This window comes from Eleutherodactylus coqui, chromosome 2 (assembly GCF_035609145.1).
Source record: "Eleutherodactylus coqui strain aEleCoq1 chromosome 2, aEleCoq1.hap1, whole genome shotgun sequence".
NCBI classification, from domain to species: domain Eukaryota; kingdom Metazoa; phylum Chordata; class Amphibia; order Anura; family Eleutherodactylidae; genus Eleutherodactylus; species Eleutherodactylus coqui.
Genome location: NC_089838.1, coordinates 293,901,791 through 293,926,987, shown reverse-complemented (window position 1 = coordinate 293,926,987; position 25,197 = coordinate 293,901,791). Strand labels below are relative to the sequence as shown.

The 25,197-nt window shown below is 45.7% G+C and overlaps 1 protein-coding gene across 4 annotated transcripts in view; it reads right to left on the bottom strand.

Moving 5' to 3' along the window:
* The window catches only part of LOC136612715 (uncharacterized), a 50,185-nt gene that overhangs the window by 24,161 nt on the left and 827 nt on the right, over nt 1-25,197 (bottom strand). For 3 of the 4 annotated variants that reach the window (XM_066593265.1, XM_066593263.1, XM_066593266.1), the window contains exons 2-9: nt 16,978-17,044; nt 16,690-16,873; nt 16,524-16,605; nt 12,334-12,464; nt 7,970-8,065; nt 6,069-6,558; nt 2,798-2,927; nt 718-787 (exon numbers count right to left, since the gene is read on the bottom strand). In XM_066593265.1, the coding sequence (XP_066449362.1) occupies nt 718-787; nt 2,798-2,927; nt 6,069-6,558; nt 7,970-8,065; nt 12,334-12,464; nt 16,524-16,605; nt 16,690-16,873; nt 16,978-16,997 (1,203 nt within the window). In that variant the 5' untranslated portion in view covers nt 16,998-17,044. The remainder of the gene's footprint in view (nt 1-717; nt 788-2,797; nt 2,928-6,068; nt 6,559-7,969; nt 8,066-12,333; nt 12,465-16,523; nt 16,606-16,689; nt 16,874-16,977; nt 17,045-25,197) is intronic. The other variant, XM_066593267.1, reaches the window with a different exon arrangement.

Here is a 25,197-nt window from a genome sequence, read left to right as displayed (position 1 = left end):
GGATGAAGTGACACCCCCCTTCCCCCCCCCCCCCCCGTAACCATGCTGTCCGCCACAGTCACAGCAACCCTGGGTCACGTTCCAAACGCGCTTCATCCAGCGGTGCTCTAGGTGCGCTGAATGGCTGGGGAGAAAAATAAAAGCTGTCTGCAGACTTTCTCCACTTCAAGTTCATGCTTAAAACATATAACCTCGCCCTCCACCACGACAAAAAAAATTATTTCACCTCCCTCGTCTCTTCCCTATCCCACAACCCCAAACAACTCTTCAACACCTTCCACTCCCTCGTTATCCCCAAAGAACAGGCCCATGTGACGGATCTCAGTGCTGGAGAACTAGCCGCCTACTTCAAAATTGACATAATCTAAAAAGGAAATCTCTGAAAACTGCATGGCTAGCCCCAATTTCAGTCTCTTAAGCACTGCATCCGTCACTCACTTTCTACATTAGAACCAACTGTAAATCTCCTAGAAGGAGTTGAGCCACTAGAGGCCCCTATGGCTGTACTCCACTATCTTCGTTAGGTCTATAGAGTTTGTAGTATGCACCCTCGACTGCTGCTGCATTCATATTGGAGACATACAACTCCCATTCTGGTGATCAGTGGAGGTTCCAGCAGAATAGGTGGCAAACGTTGATCATAGAAAAACCCTTTTAACTGCACAGCATACTGTAGTATGCTATTGTCTGAACATGTCCCGTTACTCCCGGCTGTACCTTGAGACGTTCAGGGGCGTCTTCCAAGTTAAAATCCTCAGCAAACTCAAAGTCATTTCGGACTCGAAACCTGGAGAGAAAGAGCTGATGACACATTATACATTTACTGAGATCAGATATATTCAAAATTTTAGAGAGACAAGACCCCCATCATGCATCAAAGCTACAAATATTGAGGGTCTACTGTCCATTAAATGTATAGACAGGACCAAGCTACATATTACCAATGCATACAACATATGCAAGGAATGCCAACATACTCAAAAATGTAAAAGTTTCTTATACAAAATGTGATTGTTCCCAGCAAGAGAAACCAAGTAATCTTGTAGATATGATACTTTTTAATGGCTAACAAAAATACATGATGTTAATGCAAGCTTTTGGACCTCACAGGGTCCTTCATCAAAGCATAATGGAATTGATCTGAAGAGGCATATACACATACTTATGACAAGGGACAGACATGGATGTGATTAATTTGCACTAAAAAGGTTTTATGGTGCCGGAATTAGTGTTGGGGGGGTCACCAGGCCAGCTGTTTTAGCTGTGCTATAGATGTCTCATACTTCCCACTCACGCAGAAATCCTCGTGAAGAATTTAACCCTCTATTAAAAGTATCAAAAGTTACTATTTATATTCCAAAATTCTTCTATGGCTTTGTGACTTGAAATTGCCTTTTAGTATCATAACTTTCATATCTTCTATGTTTTGTCCGTGACTAGAGAAATGCTCAGCCACAGGTAATGCTGTCTTTCTCTGCTTAATCGTGTGGCGATGAGACCTCATCCTCGCTTTAAGTTTTTGTTCTGTTTCTCCAACATAAAGACCACCAACACGACATTTACTACACAGGATTGGGTACACAACATCAGACGTGGAACATGTGAATATCCCTGGGATTGTCTAGTCCTGATGTGTGTTGGGGATCCGTATCCTGTCCGCGATCAGAAAACAAAATGACAATCACACCATTCCAAACTCATAAGTAGTATAATCACTACATACATTACTGAAAATATCAGTATGTTAATTTGATCACCGAGTGCAGAATTATTACGGTGTGTATGGGCTCGGAGTGTGTCAAAATCGCGCTTCTGTGTTCTGCATCATGTGACAATCAATCACTTGATTATTAATACGTGTGGAGAGATGCAGCAGTTTGGCTAGGTGGCATTTCAATAGTGGCTTCACAGTATATGCCAGCAATCCCAAAGGCTACAGGGGGCAAAACAAGCATCTGGGAGGACATCAATCTGCGACATCTTTCCACATGAGTTAAAAGGGTTATTCTCAAGATAGGTGATCAAAACTACCAGTGGGGGCTCAGCTCTGAAACCCCCACCAGTCCTGAGAATGGGGTTCTGTGTCATCCTCTTCTTATCACTACGGACTTGCTGCACCAACTATCAGGGATGTCAGACTGAAAAAAAGGGGCAGTCGCACATGCGCGGAACTGCTTCATTTCCCTGCAGCTGATGTAAGGAGCCGAGTACAAGCGCTCGGCTATTTCCGTCAGCCCTACGGAAACTGAATGGAGCATCACCAGGCATGCACGATAGCTGCGCTATTCCATCTAGTCTTTGCTGCAGGACCCCCATTTCCGTAATCAGCGAGGGGTGACTTCTTTATATTGGGAATACCCCTATAAGCATTCCTTTTTCCATTTAATGCTCTTCAATACACAACTTCACTTTTTTGGGATTCCGACGGTACATACAATAGTTGTGGTCTTCTTTTGATCTGATATTTTCAGTACTACATGTAGTCTGGAATGATGTCATTGTCACTCTGCGTTCTCCCTTTGTAATTATACTTTAGTGAGAATATACTAAAGTTTGTACATTTTTGAACATGTTGGCGTTCTTCGCATTTTTTCTGTTGGAAATATGTATTAAGATCAAAGGAATGGCAGACTTTGGGGGGATAAAGAATACCGTGCCTAAGACTTGCTCCCACATCACAAACAATTTAAACTTTATTAATGGACTTGGATGAGGAGACACGATTGGGAGTCCATAGAGAAAACCACTTCTAGAAAAGTGGATAGATTGAAAAGAAAGCTCAGTTGTAGTAGACTACCTGTTAGAAGCTTGAAAACTAGGAAGAGTAATCTTAATTCTTGGAATCAGTTGGGGGTTCACCATACTGCTGCTTGGCATATTTTTAGGGATGTTCATCGGTGGACAGGGAACAATAGAACCTGGATGACCTATATTAAAAAAAAAAAAATCAAATAACAACAAGAAAAGGAGATAAATAAGAAAGAGAGGATAAAGACGATATTGCAATAAATAGTGAGTAAATACATACACTGTTAGGGCCCTTTTACACCAAGAAATCATTCAAATTCCTGCTATCGGCGAGAATCTGAATGATTATCATCCACTTTGACCGCACGCAAGACTGAGCGATAAATTTGTTTGTTGTTCAGTTTCTGCATGCATAACTACTAAATGACAGATCGGCCCGTGTAAACAGGAAGTCGTTCATTCACAGTAAACAGGCAGTCGTTCATAGACAGAGGTTGGCAGGCCACAATGATCCCCGACCTGGTTTGCCTCCATTCACTAGTAATGGTCATTCCTATGTAAAAGCAATGGTCATTCCTATGTAAAAGCACTCTTACTTGCATTTATACATCTGTATGATTCATTACCGAGACCCTATTAGGGCATTCGGACAGGACCCTCCTCTATGGTGGACTCAGGACATCCATGTATTAAGGTGCTCAAAGAACTTCAACAATTGCCAGACGAATGACAGCAGTTTTCCCCATACACATGAAGTTTTGGTGTTTAGGGTGTTAAGCCGCAGCCACACAGCTCTGGTGCTGCTTATCTCCCAGAGAAAAAAAGCATCAGACATTACAATTCAACGTCCCGTTCCTCCTTTATGCAACATCATCTGTTAGGGAAAAGTTGGGCAGCTCCCATACAAAGTAAGCATTGACTAACAGAATGGTATGTAACAAGGAGAAATACAAAGTTCTACGTCTGGGCAAGAAAAATGAAAAAAAAGCACATACAGAATGGGAAGAATTGGGCTAAGCAGCAGCACATGTGAAAAAGACTTGGGTATACTAATAGATCGCAAACTGAACATGAGTCAACAGTGTGATGCAGCAGCAAACAAGGCAAACACAATTCTGGGATGTATTAAAAGAAGCATAGAGTCTAGATCATATGAGGTAATTATCCCTTGTCAAGTGCAACCGAGATGTTTCCGTGGTGGCCCTACGCTAAAAGAATGTGCGCCATATTCAAGCTCATTTATCCCCAATTTTCACAGCTACATCTCATTATCAAGAAAAACTGGAATCTCATCAACAGTGATCCATCTACATGCACCAGCCACGACCAGCCATAATTACTGGGCTGTATGTGTTGATATCTCACCGCTGTATACACCAGACATATTTCTTTGCTGTCTATAGCCCCAAACTCCATCATCTTCCCTTGATCCATCTTAGACCGTCCAGAGGTAACTTTACATGAGACAACTGTCGGGCACATAAGTATCAGACAACCATCCCACAGACTATCACTCCTGTACTTCCACACACAAGCAATATTCGTTCTGTGAATGGAGACCAATTTAGGGGCACTTTCCCTTCTGCAAGGGCTCATTAGGAACCACTGGTAACACCCTTCAGACTTCATGATCACATTGGATCATCCTGGTTCTGGATCTTTTGCCACTCCCATCCTGCCTTCTTCTGTCATGACCATGGAACTGCCAAAATGCCAACCATTGCCTCCCCTGCTGTTTCTCCGGCTGTGTATCCTTCCTGGCACCCTGGATGGGATTTCCTTAAAGTTATGTAGGGTCAATGAATTTATTTTTACAGCTGCTCAACATAGGCCGCCTGCACATGGGTGGGTTGGACCCCGCATGCGGGATTCCCGCTGCGGAGTTCGACCCGGTGCCTGGCCGGTGACCCCTGTGTACTTCTCCAGTGTCTTCTTTTTGCGCTGTGGATGTGCCGGCTGGCACTCTGTCGCGCTTGTGCAGTAGGTGCCAGCGCTAGACGGTGACGCGGATCCCGCGACACTACTGCAGTGCTCACTGCGGAAGTGCTGTGGGACGGATAGCTTCCATTGATTTCAATGGAAGCAGTCTGTGCATAGCTCGCACAGAATCGTAGCATTGCGCAATTTCTCCTCTGTGAGGGGAACATCAATCGATTTCTGCTTGTGGAGATGAAATCCAGTATTTCCATAGCATGCTATGGGGCAGTATTTGCTGCGGAGTCCGGAGGCAGATGCCCACTGCGGACTCCACAATGCAAATCTGCCCGTGTGCAGGTGGCCGTACTGTTCAAACCTTCCAAAAGTCATACGCTCCCTTCCTGCAGCTCCTGGTCACCACCGGTCTTCACTTCCAAGTGCAGGGAGTCAGCAATGATGTCACTAACACCAGGGCCATGTGATCACTGGTCTTCGGATAACCCCTTAAAGGGGTTCTGTCTTTAAAAAAAATAAATAAATAAATAAAATAAAATCTATAATTACCTATTTCTCCCCCATCAGTCTACTTACCAGATCTTCACCTCACTGATCTTCTCCTGTCTCCTGCAGTCCAGGGGTTAAGTGGGGAGGAGGGGGGGGGGGGTCGGGGGGGGGGGTCACTTCACCTCCAGCTGGCAGATTCCTCCCCTTAAGTACATTTACAGGCAGTCTTCTTCCTGCCAGACAACGTATGTCACAGTTCGCAGTCCAGCAGGGTGAGTGCCGAGCTATTGCAGAGACTGCTCATGCGAGCTGTCTTGGCAGTGGATCAGAATTCCTTCCTAGCCAGTGAACGCTACAGCACAGGGACCTGACCTTCACTGACCGGCCAGAAGAGAATGCGAGAAATGCAGCCTTCATAACAAGCTGGCCGACACAGTGAGGTGACCCCAGGGAAGATGTGGTAAGGAGACTGACAGGGAAGAAATAGGTGAATACAGATTTATTTTTTTTTATGACAAAACCCCTTTAAGGCCCTCTAACATTAACCAACAATTAGGCATGAAGGTTCATAGGAATGCTTGGTTTGCATTATTATTGGCCCATGTGAAGCTGCGCTTGATCAGACAACCAAACCTTTGTTGGCTGACTGTATCTTTTGTGCAGCTGAAAAATTTTAATTATCGTTGTTGGCTGCACATCTTCCTGTGTGACTGGAGAATGTACCGCTGACAGTAATGATTCTCTATGGGGGGATGAATGAGCACATGAACAACTCTTCATCCCACAAAAAGTTTGAATCATTCTGTATCAAGTCTAGGTAGACAAGAGCCGATCTCATGAATTGGCCCTCGTCTATTGGAGCAAATCTCTGGTTAATTAGGCAAAAAGCACCTTATTACCTTTGTTCTCACGAGCAGGACTTTGTTTATGTATAATAGGAACCTTTGCATCAACCTTCTCAACCCCAATGACGTCTTCATTACGATTACCAGGAACCTCTGGATGAGCCTTGGCATCAGCAATGGCGTGTTCTTTATGGGTAGCAGGAGCCTCTGGATGAGCCTTGGCATCAGGAATGGCATCTTCATTATGGTTACCAGGAACCTCTGGATCAGCCTTGGCCTCAGAAATGGAGTCTTCATTATGGTTACCAGGAACCTCTGGATCAGCCTTGGCCTCATAAATGGATTCTTCATTATGGTTACCAGAAACCTCTCGATCAGCCTTGGCCTCAGAAATGGAGTCTACATTATGGTTAGCAGGAACCTCTGGATCAGCAATGGCATATTCATCACTACTATCATCATCATCTTTCTCAGAGACAAGGATGTCTTCTGTGCTGTTTACTTGCGATAAACAGGCTACTATTTCCTTAACGGGTTTCTCTTTCTGGAAAGACAATACAAGGCCTGTAAGTTTCCAGCTATGACCCAGTTATTCATTGAAATCTGCAGCTTACTTCGTATTACTGGGAAATTTTCTTACTTATTAGGACCTATCAGGTCTGCAAATCATGGATTACAGGTAGCTCACTGAGTGCTCTGTAGTACGCCATTTTATGGAACTATACCTCCCAGCATTTCCTGACTTATTTCAGGCTGTAAAGACTTGGTTCCAAACACAGGCAGGACTCCCAATCCTCCTGGATTTAGGGGGGATGTCTCAGGAGAACAAGCCATATGTCCTGCCCAACCACCAGGCCCCTACTCCACTAACTCCTTTCATCTGCAGGACACAGTTTTCATACTCATAGGACGGCCCAATTGTGTGCCCATGCGGAATAGCTCGACTCCTTCCCCTGGCTCCAGATGTACAGTAATGAAAGCAGCATCTGGAGAAAATAGTCAAGCTATGATGTGTATGGAGAACACTATTAGGTAGCCCTGTAAGTGTGATGATGATGGGTTTACTGCTTATAAAAGGAATTAATGTTGCCAAGGCCTGGTGGTGGAAGTGCGGGCTCAGCAGTGAGAGGTGGGGCTATTATAAAGGGGAGAGGTCACCATTACTTTCTGGGTGGTTACCGAGAAAGTCATTAGGTGTAGTGACAGAATGGGGAGAGTGTGCAGAGATCACTAGTGGATGGAAGAAGTCTTCATGGTGGTCTGGGACTAGAGAGAAGAAAAACAAAAACGGACATCACCAAACAGAGGAAACATCACCAGTGATCACTGGCAGTAACTGCACTGTAATCACTATCAGTGTGTAGAACTGGTATCTACTATTATTTAGAGGTATACTATCACTGTAATTGGGTCAGTGAGAAGCACGGTTACTGAAAGATGGTTACTAGCAGGCACTATTATTGTGAGAGGACACAAAGGACACGGTGTAAAAAGGGCATGACCTAATGAGGAAAACATTGCCACGATGCTAAAAGTTGTCCCTCTTTATGGTTCAAAAATTGAAAGGTATTCATGATGGAGGGGGCAAAAAATACCCCGGAGGCTTCTAGGACAAACAAACAAATAAAAATATTAAATACAGTACCCTCAAAATTATAACATTTTTACAACCACTCAGCACTTCCGGGACTGAAATAAAAAATCCCAAAACAATCCCTTTTTTCAAATAAAACAGTGGCTACATCAATGCAAAAAAAGAAAAGGTATTTCCCTTGGAATGCTGGAATTAAATATACTGAAGGCCTGAAGATCTAAAAATGAGCAAGTAATATTAGCAGTAGATGTAGTGTGAACCCCATTGTCAATTCTACTGGTAAGCCCTATGCACCCCAGTCTGACATGAACTCCAGGACTGTATACAGCAGCAACTCCATCTGGACAAGTCCGTCACTCACCAGGCTGTATTTTTTCAACATTTGCAAAATTTTTTCATCCAGGAAAAGTTCTTTAGCTACTGCATAGCTGTTGATCTTTATGGTCCTGAATGTAGTCTGGTGGAGAGACATAAAAGGCACAACATTTAGGAATCAAGTAAGAAAGTCAGTCACAGTTAGTGCTGGGAGCGGGATTCTATGCCTGTCTCTAAGTAAAACCTCCGGCACAACATGACCCCCTAGGAGGTAACAAAGGAAAAACAAAACATCTACACAAAATACTCCAAGATGCTCGATTAACCCCTTAGAGAATCAGGTTTTTCTTAAAATTTGTTTGTTCCTCCCCACTTAAAAGAATGATATAACTCTTCTTTGGGTCAGCACAATTATGCTGGTTTCACATCTGGGTTGGAACCTCCGGTTGGAGGTTGCATTGCACATCCGTCTGAAAATACCGGAAAAAAAAAAACACTGCATGCAGAATTTTTTTCTTCCATCCAAAAAATGGCCAGCTGGGCGGAAAGCAGGCGGACCCCATTATAGTCAATGGGGTCCGCTCAGCACTGTTCAGTTGCGTCCAGAAACTGAGCCGTTCGGCTGCGGGGATTTCCACTTCCTCTTCCCGAACAGAGCAGGAAAGTGGAATTCCTGCACAGATGTGAACCCGCCCTTACCGTGATACCAAGTTCATAAGAGTTTAGTTGTACTTCGTACTTTTAAAAAATTACATTTAACATTTCTTAAAGAAAATTCCCAAACATTTTTTATGGCAATAGAGTTGTGAGAGCATGTTTTTTTGCGACACAACTATAATTTTTATTGGTACCATTTTGGGGTTCATATGACTTTTTGATCACTTTTTATTCCTTTTTTCCTGTGGGGAAAATGAAAGGGGAGGGGGAGGGGGGGGGGGGGGAGGGAGTTGACCAAAAACAAAAACTTAAAAAAATGTTTAGAATTTTACTTTTTAGTCTCCATATTGGACTTGAACTAGCGGCTGTTTGGTTGCTTATACAATATGCTTTAATATGATGGGAGAGTTAAACATTATTCGTAGGTTTTTTTTAATGGAAATTCAGTATATTCTGCTACAGCCATAATAATATTTTGCAGAGATGCGATGTTGTCACGTTTTGACTGAAAAATACTGGCAGATCAATATTGTGTAGTGCTGCTCTGTACTAATCGAAAACATTTAATAAACATTGATTGAAACTAAAAATTATTCGGCACTGGCTGTAAAGTTTATTTTAATCAACTTTTAGAAAAGACAAATACATTATTTTTCTACATCATCTACACAAGTTTTCGTATTCCTTCATTAAAAATGTTTCAGGCTGAGCTGAGAGCCACGAATGCACCGCTGTCTTCACCTCTGCAGACCTGAAACTTTGTCCTCTTAGGGCTTCTTTCAGGGTACCAAACTGTCTGATGGGGCAAGATCAGGACTATAGGGGGGATGCTTTAACACCGCAATACAAAGTTTTCAGAGAGCATTAACGGTATGGGCAGCGGTGTGCAGACAGACGTGCATTCTCAAGCAACACCACAACACCCTTGGATAGCAGCAGTGCTCTGCATTTTGTTCAAACTTGAGGCTTCAGCTCTTCAGTCAGGATGTCTAATGAGCACTTTTGATTGATCCTTTATGTTCCAACTCCTTCGCCATGGATGACACTTGTGCGACATTCCTTAAACTTCTCTATCCATTCATATTTCTTTGCATCAAAACACTTTCTCCCTACTAAAGTCTTTGATAAATATTGGTGCTAGACACACCCTCACACCACAAAAAACTAATCACCACTTATCTTTCGTACAAATCACAAGTGGGGCAGCTATTTTTTTCTTGCAGTTACAAATTAGCTGATGCTAATAGGTGGCGCTGCAGAGTTATTATTCCATCTTCCTTATTTGCATAAATTACCCAGAGGAGCATGCATTTCTTAGCAGACTGTTTTTGCAGGGTGATTTGCCAATGCCTTTCCCAGCTGGGTACTCATTTTATTGACCTCGGAAGAATGGAAGGCTGAGTCAACCTTGAGCCGGCTATCTGAACCACGTGGGGATTGAACCCACAACCTTCAGGTCATGAGCAAGAGCTTAGAGCTGCATTTCTGCAATAAGCATGTGTATTGGATGTCACAGAGGAGTCAAAGTGATTAGGGAGCTATTGGAGCCTCTGCACCACACACGAGGCTCCAATAGCCAATATACATGTGTATTGGATGTCACAGAAGGGTTAAAGTTAAAAGTGAATCTGTATGTATTTGTTTTTACCACACTAAACCGAGCACAGCGCAAGAATTATCACCTACATCTGTTTAATAAACTTATTTTCCCATGGCTCTTTATAACTCCATACCAGAAGAATCACTGTTTAAAAAGTTCCTGTACAGCCTGTAAGATATGATGCCACAAGCTTTGCCCACCTGGATATGGGGGATTTTCTGCCATTCTTCTCTGCAGATCCTCTTAAGCTCTGTCAGGTTGGATGGGGGCCATCTGCGGACAGCCATTTTCAGGTCTCTGCAGAGACGTTTGATTGGGTACATGTCAGGGCTCTGGCTGGGCCACTCAAGGACATTCTAAGAGTTGTCCCTAAACCCCTCTTGTGTTGTCTTGGCTGTGTGCTTAGGGTCCCCGCCTTACTGGAAGGTAAATCTTCTGCCAAGTCTGAAGTCCCTTGTGCGATCTATCAGGTTTTAATTCAGATCATTTCTATAGTTTGCTCTATTCAGCTTTCCGTGAACCCTGACCAGTCTCCCTGTCCCAGACGCTAATAACACCCCCACAGCATGATGCTGCCACCACCAGGCTTCATTAGTTATAGTAATGAGCAGGTGGAGACCAATGCGTGGTTTTCTTCATACGTATCGCTTACAAATGAGGCCAAAAAGTTCAATCTTTGTTTTATCAGACCAGAGAATCTTGTTTTTTACAGTCTGAGAGTCTTCTAAAGTGTTTTTTGGCAAACGCCAAGTGGCTTTCATGCATCTCTTACGGAGGAGAGGCTTCTTTATGACCACTCTGCCAAAAAGCCCAGATTAGTGGAGGCTGCAGTGATGGTGGTTTCTTCCTTCTGCACACAGGATCTTTGGACCTCATAGTGACCAGTGGGTTCTTGGTCACCTCTCTTATGAAAGTCCTTCAACCCTAATTACTTAGTTTGGTGGGCCGGCAGCTCTTGGAACAGTCCTGGTTGTTCCAAACTTCTTCCATTACGAATTATAGAGGCTGCTGGGCTCTTGAAAACTTTCAGTGCAGCAGAAATATTTTGAAGCCTTCTTCAGATCTGTGCCTCCATAATCCTGTCTCTGAGCTCTGCAGGACCTTCTTTCTTCCTCATGTCTTGTTTTCGCTCTGATATGCATTGTGGGCAATTTTCATAGATTTCTAAAGATCCTGTTTTATGCCATTATGGGGTATTGCGTGCAAATTGATGGGGGGAAATTAGATTTCTCTTTTTTAATTCGCACAAGGCCACAACGTAACAAAATAAAAGGGTCTAAAGACAGTCCAGCCCCACTGCACATGGTGCTTAGTCCTTCTCAACTGCATTTTACATTTAAAAGGAGTTGTCAGAGAGATTTAAATAAATTAAAAGGGGCAGATAAAAGATGTAAAATAAAGAAAAAAGTCATTTATCTTTCCAACAGTCCCTTAAATTCAATGTCACCGGTCCAAATAATCTAGTGACTGCAGCAGTGTTATTCAGCACTCACAGGACCCCTTGCCTAATCACTAACCCTGAAGCAATCACATGCATAGATGCCTACTAACACCGGAGACTAGATGTGAGTAAGTACAAATATAAGAGGGGGATTTGCGAAACTCTCTTGCCCCTTATTGGGAAAAGGGGCGGGGTCTCACAGCTCAACAGATTTAGGCCAGTTTCACAGGAACAGATTACAGGTGTATTTATGCACCAGTAATAATGGTGAGTTTTCTGCACGGACCCTGGGTGTACAGACCAAAAGTCAGAGACTCCTAGATCTTATGATGCTCCAAGTTCTGGTAAATAAGCCTGCGGTCAGGCTGGAACACTCAACCGTATCAAGGATCCATAAATACGCTTGTGTGGAATCGGCCTAACTATAACTTGTGTCAGAAATCTGCACAAATCTATGCTAACTTGTAGCAAGTGTAGATTTCAGTTTCCGCTTTAACGACAGCCAAAGAGGTGCCAATGTTTTCACACGAGGCAAAATTATTGCACATATTTCTAGACCAGCACTATCCATCTGAATTGAGCTTGCTGAACTATGGGCACAAGTTACAGAAACAGCACCATTCAGACACACGGAACCAATGTTCAGCCGCAGAAACGTCTGTGACAACCCTAACACGTGTGAATATACCTCTGTATTCTAGCTGGTCTTTACCTTGCAATTCTCTTTATGGGTGAGTGATGTTATATGCGCCGTCAACAGTTCCGGGACATCTGGGATGAGAACCTCACATGCCCGACAGTGTGCAGCCTGGATACGATGCAAGTAATGTTCCTGACCTATTCCTGAAAAAGACCACAAGAACAAGAATGTTGTTAATCATCGTAAAATATTTTTCTCGTTTCGTTCATTGGCGAACACAGCAAAGACCATAGTTATAGCTGCTGCGACTACATGGAGGACACTAAGGTAAAAGAGTGTTGGCTCCTCCTACAGCCACCAAGTTAAAACAGTTTGTACACAAGCAGTAGAAGCTCTATAGCCATGATATAACCTTTTCCCGATTCATCCTGTGTTGGACAAAAAGAAGGCAGGACAATTTGCTCATTGAGGTGGAAAGACGATACCACCATGAGTAGGAACGAACTGGAAGAAGCACTGCCTCCTCTGGGAGAAACGTCAGAAAAGGAAAGCTGCAAGAGACAGCCAGCTCAGATATGTGCCTAAAGTAGCAAGAAGGCTGGATGGAAGGTGCAAGATGTCACACACCGGCTCAAAGAGCGCCGATTATAATGCATTTAGAACTAAATTCAAGTCCCATGGGGTAAGCGAATGATGGTAATGGGGAACAGAGTGAGCCACCCCTTGATGTCAGTGGATATTGAGAGAGGATTGAGAGAGCAGAAACCTGGCACTTTAAGTAGCTGAGGCTTAGCCCCAAATCTAAACCATCTCGAAGGAAGGAGAGGATGTAGGCTAAGCAAAAATCCATAGCCTGCAGATGATCACACTCACACCAGCCAAAACCCTGTAATGGATACGGGACTATGGGACAAGGAGGTTTTTTTGGCCTTGATCATATTACAAATGAGGAGGTCTGCAAACCCATGAGCCACTAGGGCAGTGGTCTCAAAATCCATGAAATCAAATGCAGAGGAGCTAAATTCGGGTGGTGGACTGGGCCCTGTAAAAGAAGATAACATCTGAGCTGCAGAGGCGAAGATGGTGACAAGGCCAACGTACCATGCTCGGCGCAGCCAGTCCGACATGAAGAGGATTAATGGAAGACCTTCCAATGTGACCTACTTGAGCAGCCAGGGAACCAATGCAGTCAGCAGGAAGACGTAAGGGAACGCGAAATGGTGCCAGAGTATCTCCAGCACATCCGCACCCAAGACTTGGGAATCTTAAGATTGAGATACGAATGCTGGAAGCTGGTGGTTGAAACTGGATGCCCATGTCTAGAGTGTCCTACCTGGCGCAGATGTCCTTGAACACATCATGATGTAGAGACCACTCCCCCAGCACTAACCACTTCCAGCTGAGGAGGTCTATAATTCAATTATCCACTCCTGAGATGTGGACTGCTGAGAGTGTTGGCACATGTGATTTTATCCACTCTAGGATCTTGGAAGTCTCCAATATGGCTGCAGTGCTTCAGGTGCTGCCTTAATTATTTATGTAAGCGAACCCAGGATCTGGGTCATGTAGTTGAGGGAAAAGTGGTTGTCCTTAATTTCCAGAATGTTGATCAGGTGAGAGGACATCAAGCCTGACCACCGATCCTGAGGTATCAAGGTGCCGAAGATGCCTCCCCAGCCCCGATTGCTGGCATCCATGGTCACCAGCTTCCACTGGAAAGGGAGGAATGACTGACCCCATATTAAGTCGGGGGAGGTTAGCCACCAGCGGAAGTAGAAGGATGCATTGATCTAGCGAATCCTGCGATCTGTCCAACCGAGAGAGAATGGTCTGTTAAAGGGACCAGCTGTGGAATTGGCTGTATGGAATTGCCTTGGAGGAGACCAGCAGACCCTATTCACAGTAGTTTGGTTATCTGAAGAGAGCAGATGTACTGTGGAAGAGTATCAAGTATGTCTGCTGGTAACCGTACTCTGGCCTGAATGTTGTTGAAGGATAGGCCCAGAAAGGTCAGCTGACGAGAGGGGAAAAGAATGGACTCGGGGCAATTAATAATCAAGCCAAAGTGAATTAAGGTGTCTAAGACAATGCAGAGACTCTGGATGTTGGTCTCATAGTTGATCAGGATCTCATCCAGATAGGGGTAAGCTCACTATTCCCTGGGAATGAAGGAGCGCTACCAAGGATGCAAGGACCTTTGTAAAGAGCAAGGGAGCAGTGGCCAACCCAAACAGTAGGGCCAAACTGGAAGTGGTCCAAAAGGATTGCAAATCACTGAAAAAGGTTGGGCATAGAAAGGAGGCTTTGCAGATGTACTTCCCGGCTTGGGACAGTTGCTGAGCTATCTCTGCCAAGTCTTTGGAAAGAGCCTTTGGAAGGATGCCACAGTGTAGTTATCTTGCCCATTCCGACGAAGTTCTGCTAACCCAGGAGAAAGCAGAAACGGAACAAGGGCTGACCCTGCAGCTTTAAACGAGAACTTAATGAAGGATTCCAGCCTTCAATTGTGCTGGTCCTGGAAAGAAGTAGCGATGGCCATTGGCAGTATGGTACATTTCACTTGACGAGAGACTGGCGGGTCCACCAAAGGGGCAGATAACCATTTCTTAAGCAAATTTTCTGGTAAGTGATACATGAAGTCAAAGTGTTTAGGCTTAGAAAAATGTTTGTCAGGTATGTTCCACTCTTTGGCGAGTACGTCAGCAAATTCCACATGTTATGGGAAAGGATGCGTGTAAATACCTTAGCTGCTTCGAACCCCCCCCCCCAAAAAACCTCTAGACAGAGAGGCCCCCGAAGCCTTGATTAGAAGCAGTTTCTTCAAAACCGCAATGAGACTCGTCGAAGGATGAGTCAGATTTATAAACTTCACCTTCGTAAGGGGAATTGTCCTTAGAGGGGTCCTCAGAACGCGACTACAGGGGCATCAATGAAGCATAAGAGTTCAATGAATGCAAGAGAGTTTAAGTCATGGGGAATCTGACTCTTTCCTGTTCTGCCAAGGATGCATCCTTAACCTCAGTCATGTAAGGTAGGCCTTAAATGGCCAACCTACCTAACATTTGCACAATGGACCTGGAAGCCTTCATTATGTCTGACACTGCCAAAGTCAGGGACTGCGGCTATACCGGTATGGTACCTGAGCGGTAGAATCCTTTTAAGGATTGGTTACTACCGGGTCTCAGTGACAGGCAGTTTGTGCAGAAGGGCTCTGGCTGACCACACAGAAATTTAGTATTACAGCAGGAGTAAGCAAAAAGGGTGCCAATGGCCAGCCCCAGTTTTAGAGCCTCTCCTCTGGGGTCGGCCATGGTAGCTGCACGCAATCTGAGCAAGGTGTGGCCTACTATAACTACTGTATCAGCTTATATTCCCGCTCCAAACAGCAAAGAACAAGAGGTCTGCTTCCTATGGACACAATGCTAAAACTGTGTTAGCCTAGTGGTGGCAGGAGGTGTACAGCTGTTAGGAGGAACAAACACGTTTTTCCTTAGTGTCCGCCTCCTGGTGGCACCAGCCATACCCCATAGTCTTTGCTGTGTCCCCCAATGATACGGATGACAAACAAATGCACATAACATTGTGCTTCAGGAAGTTAAAGAGGTTATCGGAGATGGAGCATTTTTTATATTGATGACCTACTCTCAAGCTAGGTCATCAATAGACGATCAGCGGTGTTCACCACTTGGGATCCACATTGAACAGCTAACTCTTGATGCTGCTGTCAATATGGTCAGTGCAGGATGCAGACAGTGTTGTAAACATTGCAGCAGCCCAGTTTGGTCCTGAAGACACAGCTCTGGTGTCTCTAAGGAAGAAGTGCTGTCTTAGTAAAGGGGAAAATCTGCATTTTCAGTATCTTCTTGGAGGGTTACTTTAACAAAAGTGGAATAATAAAAATGCACGGAGAGGTATATATATGAAAAGGGAAAAAAAAGTAGCAGCTCAAAGCAGCCAGGCTGCCTGTGCCAAATAAGAGGTTGCTGTGCACTTGTAAAGGTGGTTAGAGGAGTGCCTTGCGCCAAACAGATCTGTTTTTTGCAGGCTGAGCTGATAGCCAGACATCAAAGCTCAGTGCGGTGGAGATGGTTGGGTGTGAGGAGGAAAGATAGCGCAGCTGACACTGAGGGATACTCTGCAGCCATAGCTTGTGTATTGGCACTTATGTTCATGGCTCTGTGTACATGTTGTATATCACAATGTCAATGGAAATCAAGGAAAGCATCACAGTCAAGGTGTCAGCTAAGAGTATCCGGTCATACCTTTAAATTTGTCTCTTATGGGCGGCATGTCGCTGTTCTTCTGTTGCATGGACATTTCCTCCTTCACATACAAAAAGTATTCCTAGAAATACAGAAACTGCAGTTAACCACTTCCTTGCCAGGATTGGGAAGCTGCACAGGACATATTCATAGGCTTCTCTCTCACTTGCAGGAAGTCCAGTCTGTGTTGGGGAAAGAAGATAACCAGATGTTTAAGGATATCTTTGTGTTCAGAGGAGTTGAAATGTTCCATGATCTGTTCCTCGTCGGGGGTATGATATTGACATAAGCTACACGAGAACATCTTGCTGGTATCACCTCGCCATCCATAATTGTTCATAACTGCGGACCTGATTACAAAAAGAAACGACAAGAGAAGTGTTATAACTGGGGGTAAGTCGATTCTAAGTTAGTCAGTGTGCAACTAAACATGACCCCTATGTATGCATCTTACTGCACTGCAGGAAGGGTCATCTCTTCGGTCTTCAACTTCTTGGGTGGTTGAGTTGGCCAATCAGCACCTAGGAATTGACACCAGTTTCATGTTAGGAACTCATTAGGTGCAGATAGGTGCTAAATATTTGATCACTGGGGCTCCCGACTCTGCGATAACCACCAATCATGAGAACACAAGGTTCTGAGAGTCACTGTATAAACTGAGCGGCAGTCAAGCCACCCCAGTCATCTCTATGGTACTACCAAACATAATGAAATACCTCTTCACTCCAGAGTTAGGTTGGGCTCACGCAAGCAGACTGGATTCCACATGCGGGAGGCCTGCAGCAGATTCCAGCTGTGAGCCCGGCCGGTGACCCTGCGTAATTTCTTCTCCTCTAATGCGGATAACCGTGCCAAGCTCGCCGTCGGTCATGCACAGTACAGTTTTTTTTGAATGTCTGTATTTCCCATGCCGTCACTTAGTGATGAAACGGGTGCCCGTGGCCGATACAAAATGTTAATTGCATATGTGCTGCGGGTCAGACAGCCTCCATTGACTTCAATGGAGGTCGTCTGCAAGAAATCTGTAGAAAAATAGAGCATGCTGCAATTTTTCCTCCGTTCGCAGAATACGCAATTCGTGTCTGTGAGCGTGAGCGAAGAAATGAATTTACATGGTTTTCAATGACCGTGGTTTGTAACGGATTCTCCGCGCGGTTACCGATCGCAGATTCCGCATTACAGCAAATTCAACCACTTTGTTCTGTTACTATTATCTCCTTCACTATACAACCTCTGGTGACCCATGGGAGGGAAGAGGATAAAGGGACTTTTGTTTTCATATTAGGGCCTGCTTTCCGTTTTTAACAGCTCCTTTAAATGTATTTATATAAAGCTGAAAAAAAAGACGTTATGTCCGTACAGTTCAGCCTATTGCCTATTAATGTTGATCCAGAGGAAGGCAAATAAAAACCCCAATGAGGTGGATGCCAATTTATCTAATTTTAGCAGGAAAAATTCCTTTGTGACTCTAAGCTGGTCATCAGATTAATCTCCGGATCACAGACCCCTCTAAAGTAATCAGTAACTATAACATGTAGTATTGTTGGTCCGGGCTCACATAGGGGGATTTAAATTGCAGAGTTCGCAGTCGGCACCCATGCAGACGTTACACGGTTATACACACTAATTGAAAGACAAACGTTTGCAGCTTTGCTGAGACGTGTGAATAGGAATTTCGGTTCCCACAGGCGGAGTAAAAATCGCAGCATGTTCTATTTTTGCGCGTGTTCCAGGCAGACAACCCCCATCAAAGTGCAATGGATACAAGTGTTCTGTCACCCATACGCAAATAAAATTGCATATGAGCAGCCGAAACACTCCTAATGTCTATTAAAAAAGCCAAAATGCCATCTGGAGCATAATGTCCACGCGGAAGAGAGCTTTCTTCCGCTCAGACAACATGCTGTGCATAGCATATATCTGCATGGAAAAACGCTTGCATCTGCGAACTTCCACGATCATTTGCAATTATTTTCCGTGAATGGTTAGTCTTCTTATGCGGAATACAATCGGCCCATTTGAGCCCAGTCTTACACTCAAAAGACTGGGGGGGGAATTGAAAAAAATCCAAAAGGGCCGCGTCCTTAAGGGGTTAAAATCTTACTTCACTGGTAACTAGGTTCTTTCAGAATTGCCAACACAATATCAGGTTACCCATCAAATATCTTCCAAGCATACTCATCCCCAGGAAACATGCTCCACATCTGCTGGTCCGAATCACCTGGTATTTACGGTAATCATCAGTAATGACAGATAGACAGGATGGATTTTGGAGTCTGGCCCCCTTGGAGAGAACATACCCTCCCTTCTTTAAAAAACATAGACCTCCAGACTCCTTAAGACAATTTCTGTAAAACATCATCAGATAGAGCCTCTATTTCTTCCAGATGCTGTCCCCATGAGAGAAGGCCTCCCCTTTCCCCTGTCCTTCCTCCCCCTTTCCTTTCTACCCCTACTATTGTTCCACAACTAGGCCCGGCCGGGCCATCATTTTATAAGGGCGCTTTCACATCTGTATCGAAGCCTCCGGCCTGAGGTTCCATCACAGATCTCGCTCAAAGTATCAAAAGAAAAAGCGCTGCAAGTCAGACAGCTGGTTGGTTGGAAAGTAGACGGATCCCATTATAGTCAATGGGGTCCAGTTGTGTTGTCTGGCTCCGGGACATACATTGAGCCCACAAAGAAGTGATGACAGAACAGCTAGAGATGACCGTTTGATAACTGACTACCCTGAGGATGGGTGAGGGGCATTACCCACAGATACACCCCTACGGCAAGTACACTGTGCTAGAAGCGTCCATGCTCAACAAGTCAATCCCCGCGGTTGAGCAATACCCGGGGAATACTTCACAGCGATCCTTGTGTTGGGATGTGTCGTCATTAGACAGAAAGTATGATGGCGTGTTTCCAATAAAGATGTGGATGTTTAGGGTATGTTTACATGGCCGGAATGTCCGTGGCAAAATAGAGTACCTGCAGCTAATTTCAGTAGATCCATCACCTGCAAAGTCTTTGGTTGTTAGCGCACTCCTTCACCCGGTACATGGCGGTCTGTACTGTGCGCCGCTGCTCAGGTGATTAAGAGGTGACATTACCTGACCAGCGGGACTGTGCTCCCTACCCCGGGTGAAGGAGCTTTCATGTTACCACAGAGCTATTAGGAATGAGAGCCGAGTGGTGACTGTTACCCATAGCAACCAATCACAGCACAGCTTTCATGTTACCTCAGCACTATAAGGAATGAGAGCCGAGCTGTGACTGTTACACATATAGGGTTGCCACCCGGCTGGTGAACCACCGATCTCGCCGGTTATTTTTTTTTACGTGCCCTATTACAGGCCAGTATTTTGAGAGCCCGCACTGCCCCCTGGTGCCTGTTAACTCTCCTTTGGCAGGGGAAACGCAGACCTGCAGAGCCGACATCTTCCAGGGCCTCCGATGAGGTCATGTCATGTGATACCCTGTGTGGGAGGAGTCAGGGATCACATGACCACAGGAGCTAAGTAAATGTAGAACTCTGCAGCGGTGTGTGTGTGTTGGAGCTGTGGGGTTCTGCATGGATGGATTGAGTGAGTAGAGCTGTTTGTGTAGTGTGTGTGTGTTGGGGTCAGGATTGATGTAGTGGAGCTGTGTGTGTGGGGGTCAGGATGGACGTAGTGGAGCTGTGTGTGTGTGATGTGTGTGGGGGTCAGGATGGACGTAGTGAAGCTGTGTGTGTGTGTGATGTGTGTGGGGGTCAGGATGGACGTAGTGGAGCTGTGTGTGTGTGAGGGTCAGGATGGACGTAGTGGAGCTGTGTGTGTGTGTGATGTGTGTTGGGGTCAGGATGGACGTAGTGGAGCTGTGTGTGTGTGATGTGTGTTGGGGTCAGGATGGACGTAGTGGAGCTGTGTGTGTGTGTGTGATGTGTGTTGGGGTCAGGATGGACGTAGTGGAGCTGTGTGTGATGTGTGTGGGGGTCAGGATGGACGTAGTGGAGCTGTGTGTGTGTGTGTGATGTGTGTTGGGGTCAGGATGGACGTAGTGGAGCTGTGTGTGTGAGATGTGTGTTGGGGTCAGGATGGACGTAGTGGAGCTGTGTGTGTGTGTGTGATGTGTGTTGGGGTCAGGATGGACGTAGTGGAGCTGTGTGTGATGTGTGTGGGGGTCAGGATGGACGTAGTGGAGCTGTGTGTGTGTGTGATGTGTGTGGGGGTCAGGATGGACGTAGTGGAGCTGTGTGTGTGTGATGTGTGTGGGGGTCAGGATGGACGTAGTGGAGCTGTGTGTGTGTGATGTGTGTGGGGGTCAGGATGGACGTAGTGGAGCTGTGTGTGTGTGTGATGTGTGTGGGGGTCAGGATGGACGTAGTGGAGCTGTGTGTGTGTGTGATGTGTGTGGGGGTCAGGATGGACGTAGTGGAGCTGTATGTGTGTGATGTGTGTGGGGGTCAGGATGGACGTAGTGGAGCTGTGTGTGTGTGTGTGATGTGTGTGGGGGTCAGGATGGACGTAGTGGAGCTGTGTGTGTGTGTGTGATGTGTGTGGGGGTCAGGATGGATGTAGTGGAGCTGTGTGTGTGTGATGTGTTTGGGGGTCAGGATGGACGTAGTGGAGCTGTGTGTGTGTGATGTGTGTGGGGGTCAGGATGGACGTAGTGGAGCTGTGTGTGTGTGATGTGTGTGGGGGTCAGGATGGACGTAGTGGAGCTGTGTGTGTGTGTGTGATGTGTGTTGGGGTCAGGATGGACATAGTGGAGCTGTGTGTGTGTGATGTGTGTGGGGGTCAGGATGGACGTAGTGGAGCTGTGTGTGATGTGTGTGGGGGTCAGGATGGACGTAGTGGAGCTGTGTGTGATGTGTGTGGGGGTCAGGATGGACGTAGTGGAGCTGTGTGTGTGTGATGTGTGTGGGGGTCAGGATGGACGTAGTGGAGCTGTGTGTGTGATGTGTGTGGGGGTCAGGATGGACGTAGTGGAGCTGTGTGTGTGTGTGATGTGTGGGGGGGTCAGGATGGACGTAGTGGAGCTGTGTGTGTGTGATGTGTGGGGGGGTCAGGATGGACGTAGTGGAGCTGTGTGTGTGTTATGTGTGGGGGGGTCAGGATGGACGTAGTGGAGCTGTGTGTGTGTGATGTGTGGGGGGGTCAGGATGGACGTAGTGGAGCTGTGTGTGTGTGATGTGTGGGGGGGTCAGGATGGACGTAGTGGAGCTCTGTGTGTGTGATGTGTGGGGGGGTCAGGATGGACGTAGTGGAGCTGTGTGTGTATGTGATGTGTGGGGGGGTCAGGATGGACGTAGTGGAGCTGTGTGTGTGATGTGTTTGTGGGTCAGGATGGACGTAGTGGAGCTGTGTGTGTGATGTGTTTGTGGGTCAGGATGGACGTAGTGGAGCTGTGTGTGTGGTGTGTGTGGGGGTCAGGATGGATGTAGCAGAGCTGTGTGTGTGATGTGTGTGGGGGTCAGGATGAACGTAGTGAAGTTGTGTGTCCAGCCGGCGCTGCACTCACAGAGTCGGGACCTGAGGAGGAGAGCGGAGGAGCAGTACATGCGGTACGAGGTATGTAACATGTACTTCATGTAATCTTGTATGTTTAGGTGGTACACGTTACCACATATCTACCTTACATCAGCATCACTATATACAGGGAAGGTATATCTCCTGGATATAGTGATATGGACCATGCTGGAGTAACCTGGGTATCTCATGTATATAATTATATATCTGTAGATTGTATGCGATGCGAGCGTCTGCAGCGTTACTGATGAGTAGATGGCATGTGAATCACACTAAACGTCATCTACTTGCGAGAACACGCTGGACGGAATCCCGCACATGCGCACAGCCTCTGGACGGGATCCAGGAGATAAAGGAGGAAAAAAAATGCCATGATAAGCCACGCCCCAACATGCCCCCTTTTTTTTTACCGTGGCCGGTATTTTTTCGTGACAAAGTTGGCAACCATATACCCATAGTCACCAATCCCAGCACAGCATTCATGTTACCTCAGAGCTGGGAGGAATAAGAGCCGAGCCGTGACTGTTACCCATAGCAACCAATCATAGCACAGCTTTCATGTTACCTCAGCACTATGTGGTATGAGAGCTGCGCCGTGACTGTTACCCATAGCAGCCAATCACAACGCAGCTTTCATGTTACCTCAGAGCTGTGAGGAATGAAAGCCGAGCCGTGTTACTTATGGCAACCAAAGACAGTTTTTGTTTAAGACCATTTTAGAAATCTATCACACCTCAATTTAAATGACATCACAGCGCATTTCAGAGGGATTCCGGTGAAGGAAGTAACCGACAAAATCCTGGAGTCACAAACTGGTGAAAAAAACAGGAATTAATGCAAGGTTACTCTCACACAAGATGGCGCAACGTGCCTGTTACCGCAAAATGTATGGTGCTGTCAGGACAGCTGAATGCACCTCGGAATGACGTCACATGACCCATGACATCACATGACAGAGGAATTAAATGACAGAGCCCACACAGTTTATGGATTCAGCAAAGAATTCCTTCCTAACCAGGGTCAGGCAGCCTTTATTTATAGCTCCCATATATTGGGGTCTCACAACATCATTGGACGCTTCTCAATCCAACATTTGATTGGTTACTTTAGACATTATATTGCATTCATTGGATACATTCTGACTTTCTTGACACAATTTTAAGTTACGCAGTAAAACTTTTAAAGTTTTTATCTTATCTCCACATGTGTCCCTGCACATAGCTAAACGCTGTAAAAAAGGCCTGCGTGAGAGCGGATTGGTCATCAATATCTAACCAGTGAGGGTCCACCATTCGAAACCCCCGAAATACCGGTGGCACCTGGATGTGTGTCGCAGCTGCTTCAGTCTATACCGTACTAAGCCCCATCCATGGTATAGTGGGGGTACGTGGTATAGCAGCTGAACCCCATTTACCTGAATTGAGGAAAGCCGCTCTCAGGCCGTGTGACTGATGAACGCTACATCACACACCTGGGAAGAAGAAGTGGCGCTAAGTGCTGGGGCTCCTTCAAGCAGCTAATCAGCGGGGGGTCTCGGATGGGGGATCCCCCTCAATGGGATATTGATGACCAATCCTGAGGAAAGGACATCAATATGTCAGTCTGGAATAATCCCGTATTTACACTGGTGACTGCGATATCAGAACAAGAAAGTTGGACCAATATTATTCCCGTAAACTGACGATTTTACCCACGTTTGCAAGAAAAACGGATCGCTGCACGTGATTTTCACCCGCGTGAAAATTGCATGTTATTGCATGCTAGGAAAATTGCATGCTAGGAAAAATACATCGCACTGCCCTCGCTTGAAAAATCGTGTTTACCTGCGACTGCGGTACAATTATTTTTTCTTCTATAGATAAAAAAACATGCAACATCGCCCCCAAAAATATATTACACGCTACGCTTTTTGTGTCGCAGACTCTCGGTTGAAGTAAGAAATAGGCCAGGTGTATAAATAAATAGGACTTGTTCCGCATCCATCCATATTGCATATGTCCATATCACCCGTGTAAATACAGACTAACTACCGGGACATAGTCCGCCATTTATACCACACGGCAAATAATAATAATAATAATCTTTATTTGTATAGCGCCAACTTATTCCGCAGCGCTTTCAGGCATGGATAAATGCAAAACAATACAACAATTACAATATAAGGTACATTGGGTTAGACACAAATGGGTTGGGGGTGGTACAGGAGGTGCAGGGGGTGGGGAACACAGGCAGTAGGAAATTTTATGTACAGATCATTTATCAGAAGGCAAACAGGGTGGAGCACCATAGGGAGGGGCGAGGGACTAGGTCAGGAGATTTGGTATGCTTCCCTGAAGAGGTGTTTTTAAGACATGTCTGAAATTTCGTGCATCGGGAATTTTCCGGATGCTTTGGGGTAGAGCATTCCAGAGGATGGGTGCTGCTCTGGCGAAGTCCTGTAGGCGAGCATGAGAGGCTCGTATTACAGGGGTGTTTAGTCTGAGTGTGTTAGCCGATCGGAGTGAACGCGCTTGGTGGTGTACTGACAGTAGGGAGGCGATGTATGGTGGGGCAGTGCCATGCAGAGCTTTGTGAGTGAGGTAGAGGAGTTTAAATTTAGTTCTGCAGTGGATGGGCAGCCAATGCAGCGACTGGCATAATGCCGAGGCGTCTGAATAACGACTGGATAGAAAAATGAGTCTAGCTGCTGCATTTAATATGGATTGGAGTGGAGCGAGTCTAGTGCGGGGGAGGCCAATGAGTAGCGAGTTGCTGTAGTCAAGCCGGGAGTGGATGAGCGCAACCATGAGCGTCTTTAGCGTGTCCGTGGTTAGGAACGGACGTATTTTAGCAATATTTCTGAGGTGCATGTGGCATGTTTGGGCCAGAGATTGGATATGGGGGGCAAAGGAGAGGTCAGAGTCCAGTGTGACCCCAAGGCATCGGGCATGCCGTCTGGGGGTTATGATGGTGCCAGACACTGAAATGGAGATGTTGAGGGGAGGTCGGTTAGAAGGTGGAAAGACAAGGAGGTCAGTTTTAGAGAGGTTTAGTTTGAGAAAAAGGGAGGACACAGTGTTAGAAACAGCGGACAGACAGTCGGTAATATTTTGGAGGAATGGTCCAGAGATCTCACGAGAGGAGGTGTATAGTTGGGTGTCATCAGCATAGAGATGGTATTGGAGGCCAAATTTGCGGAT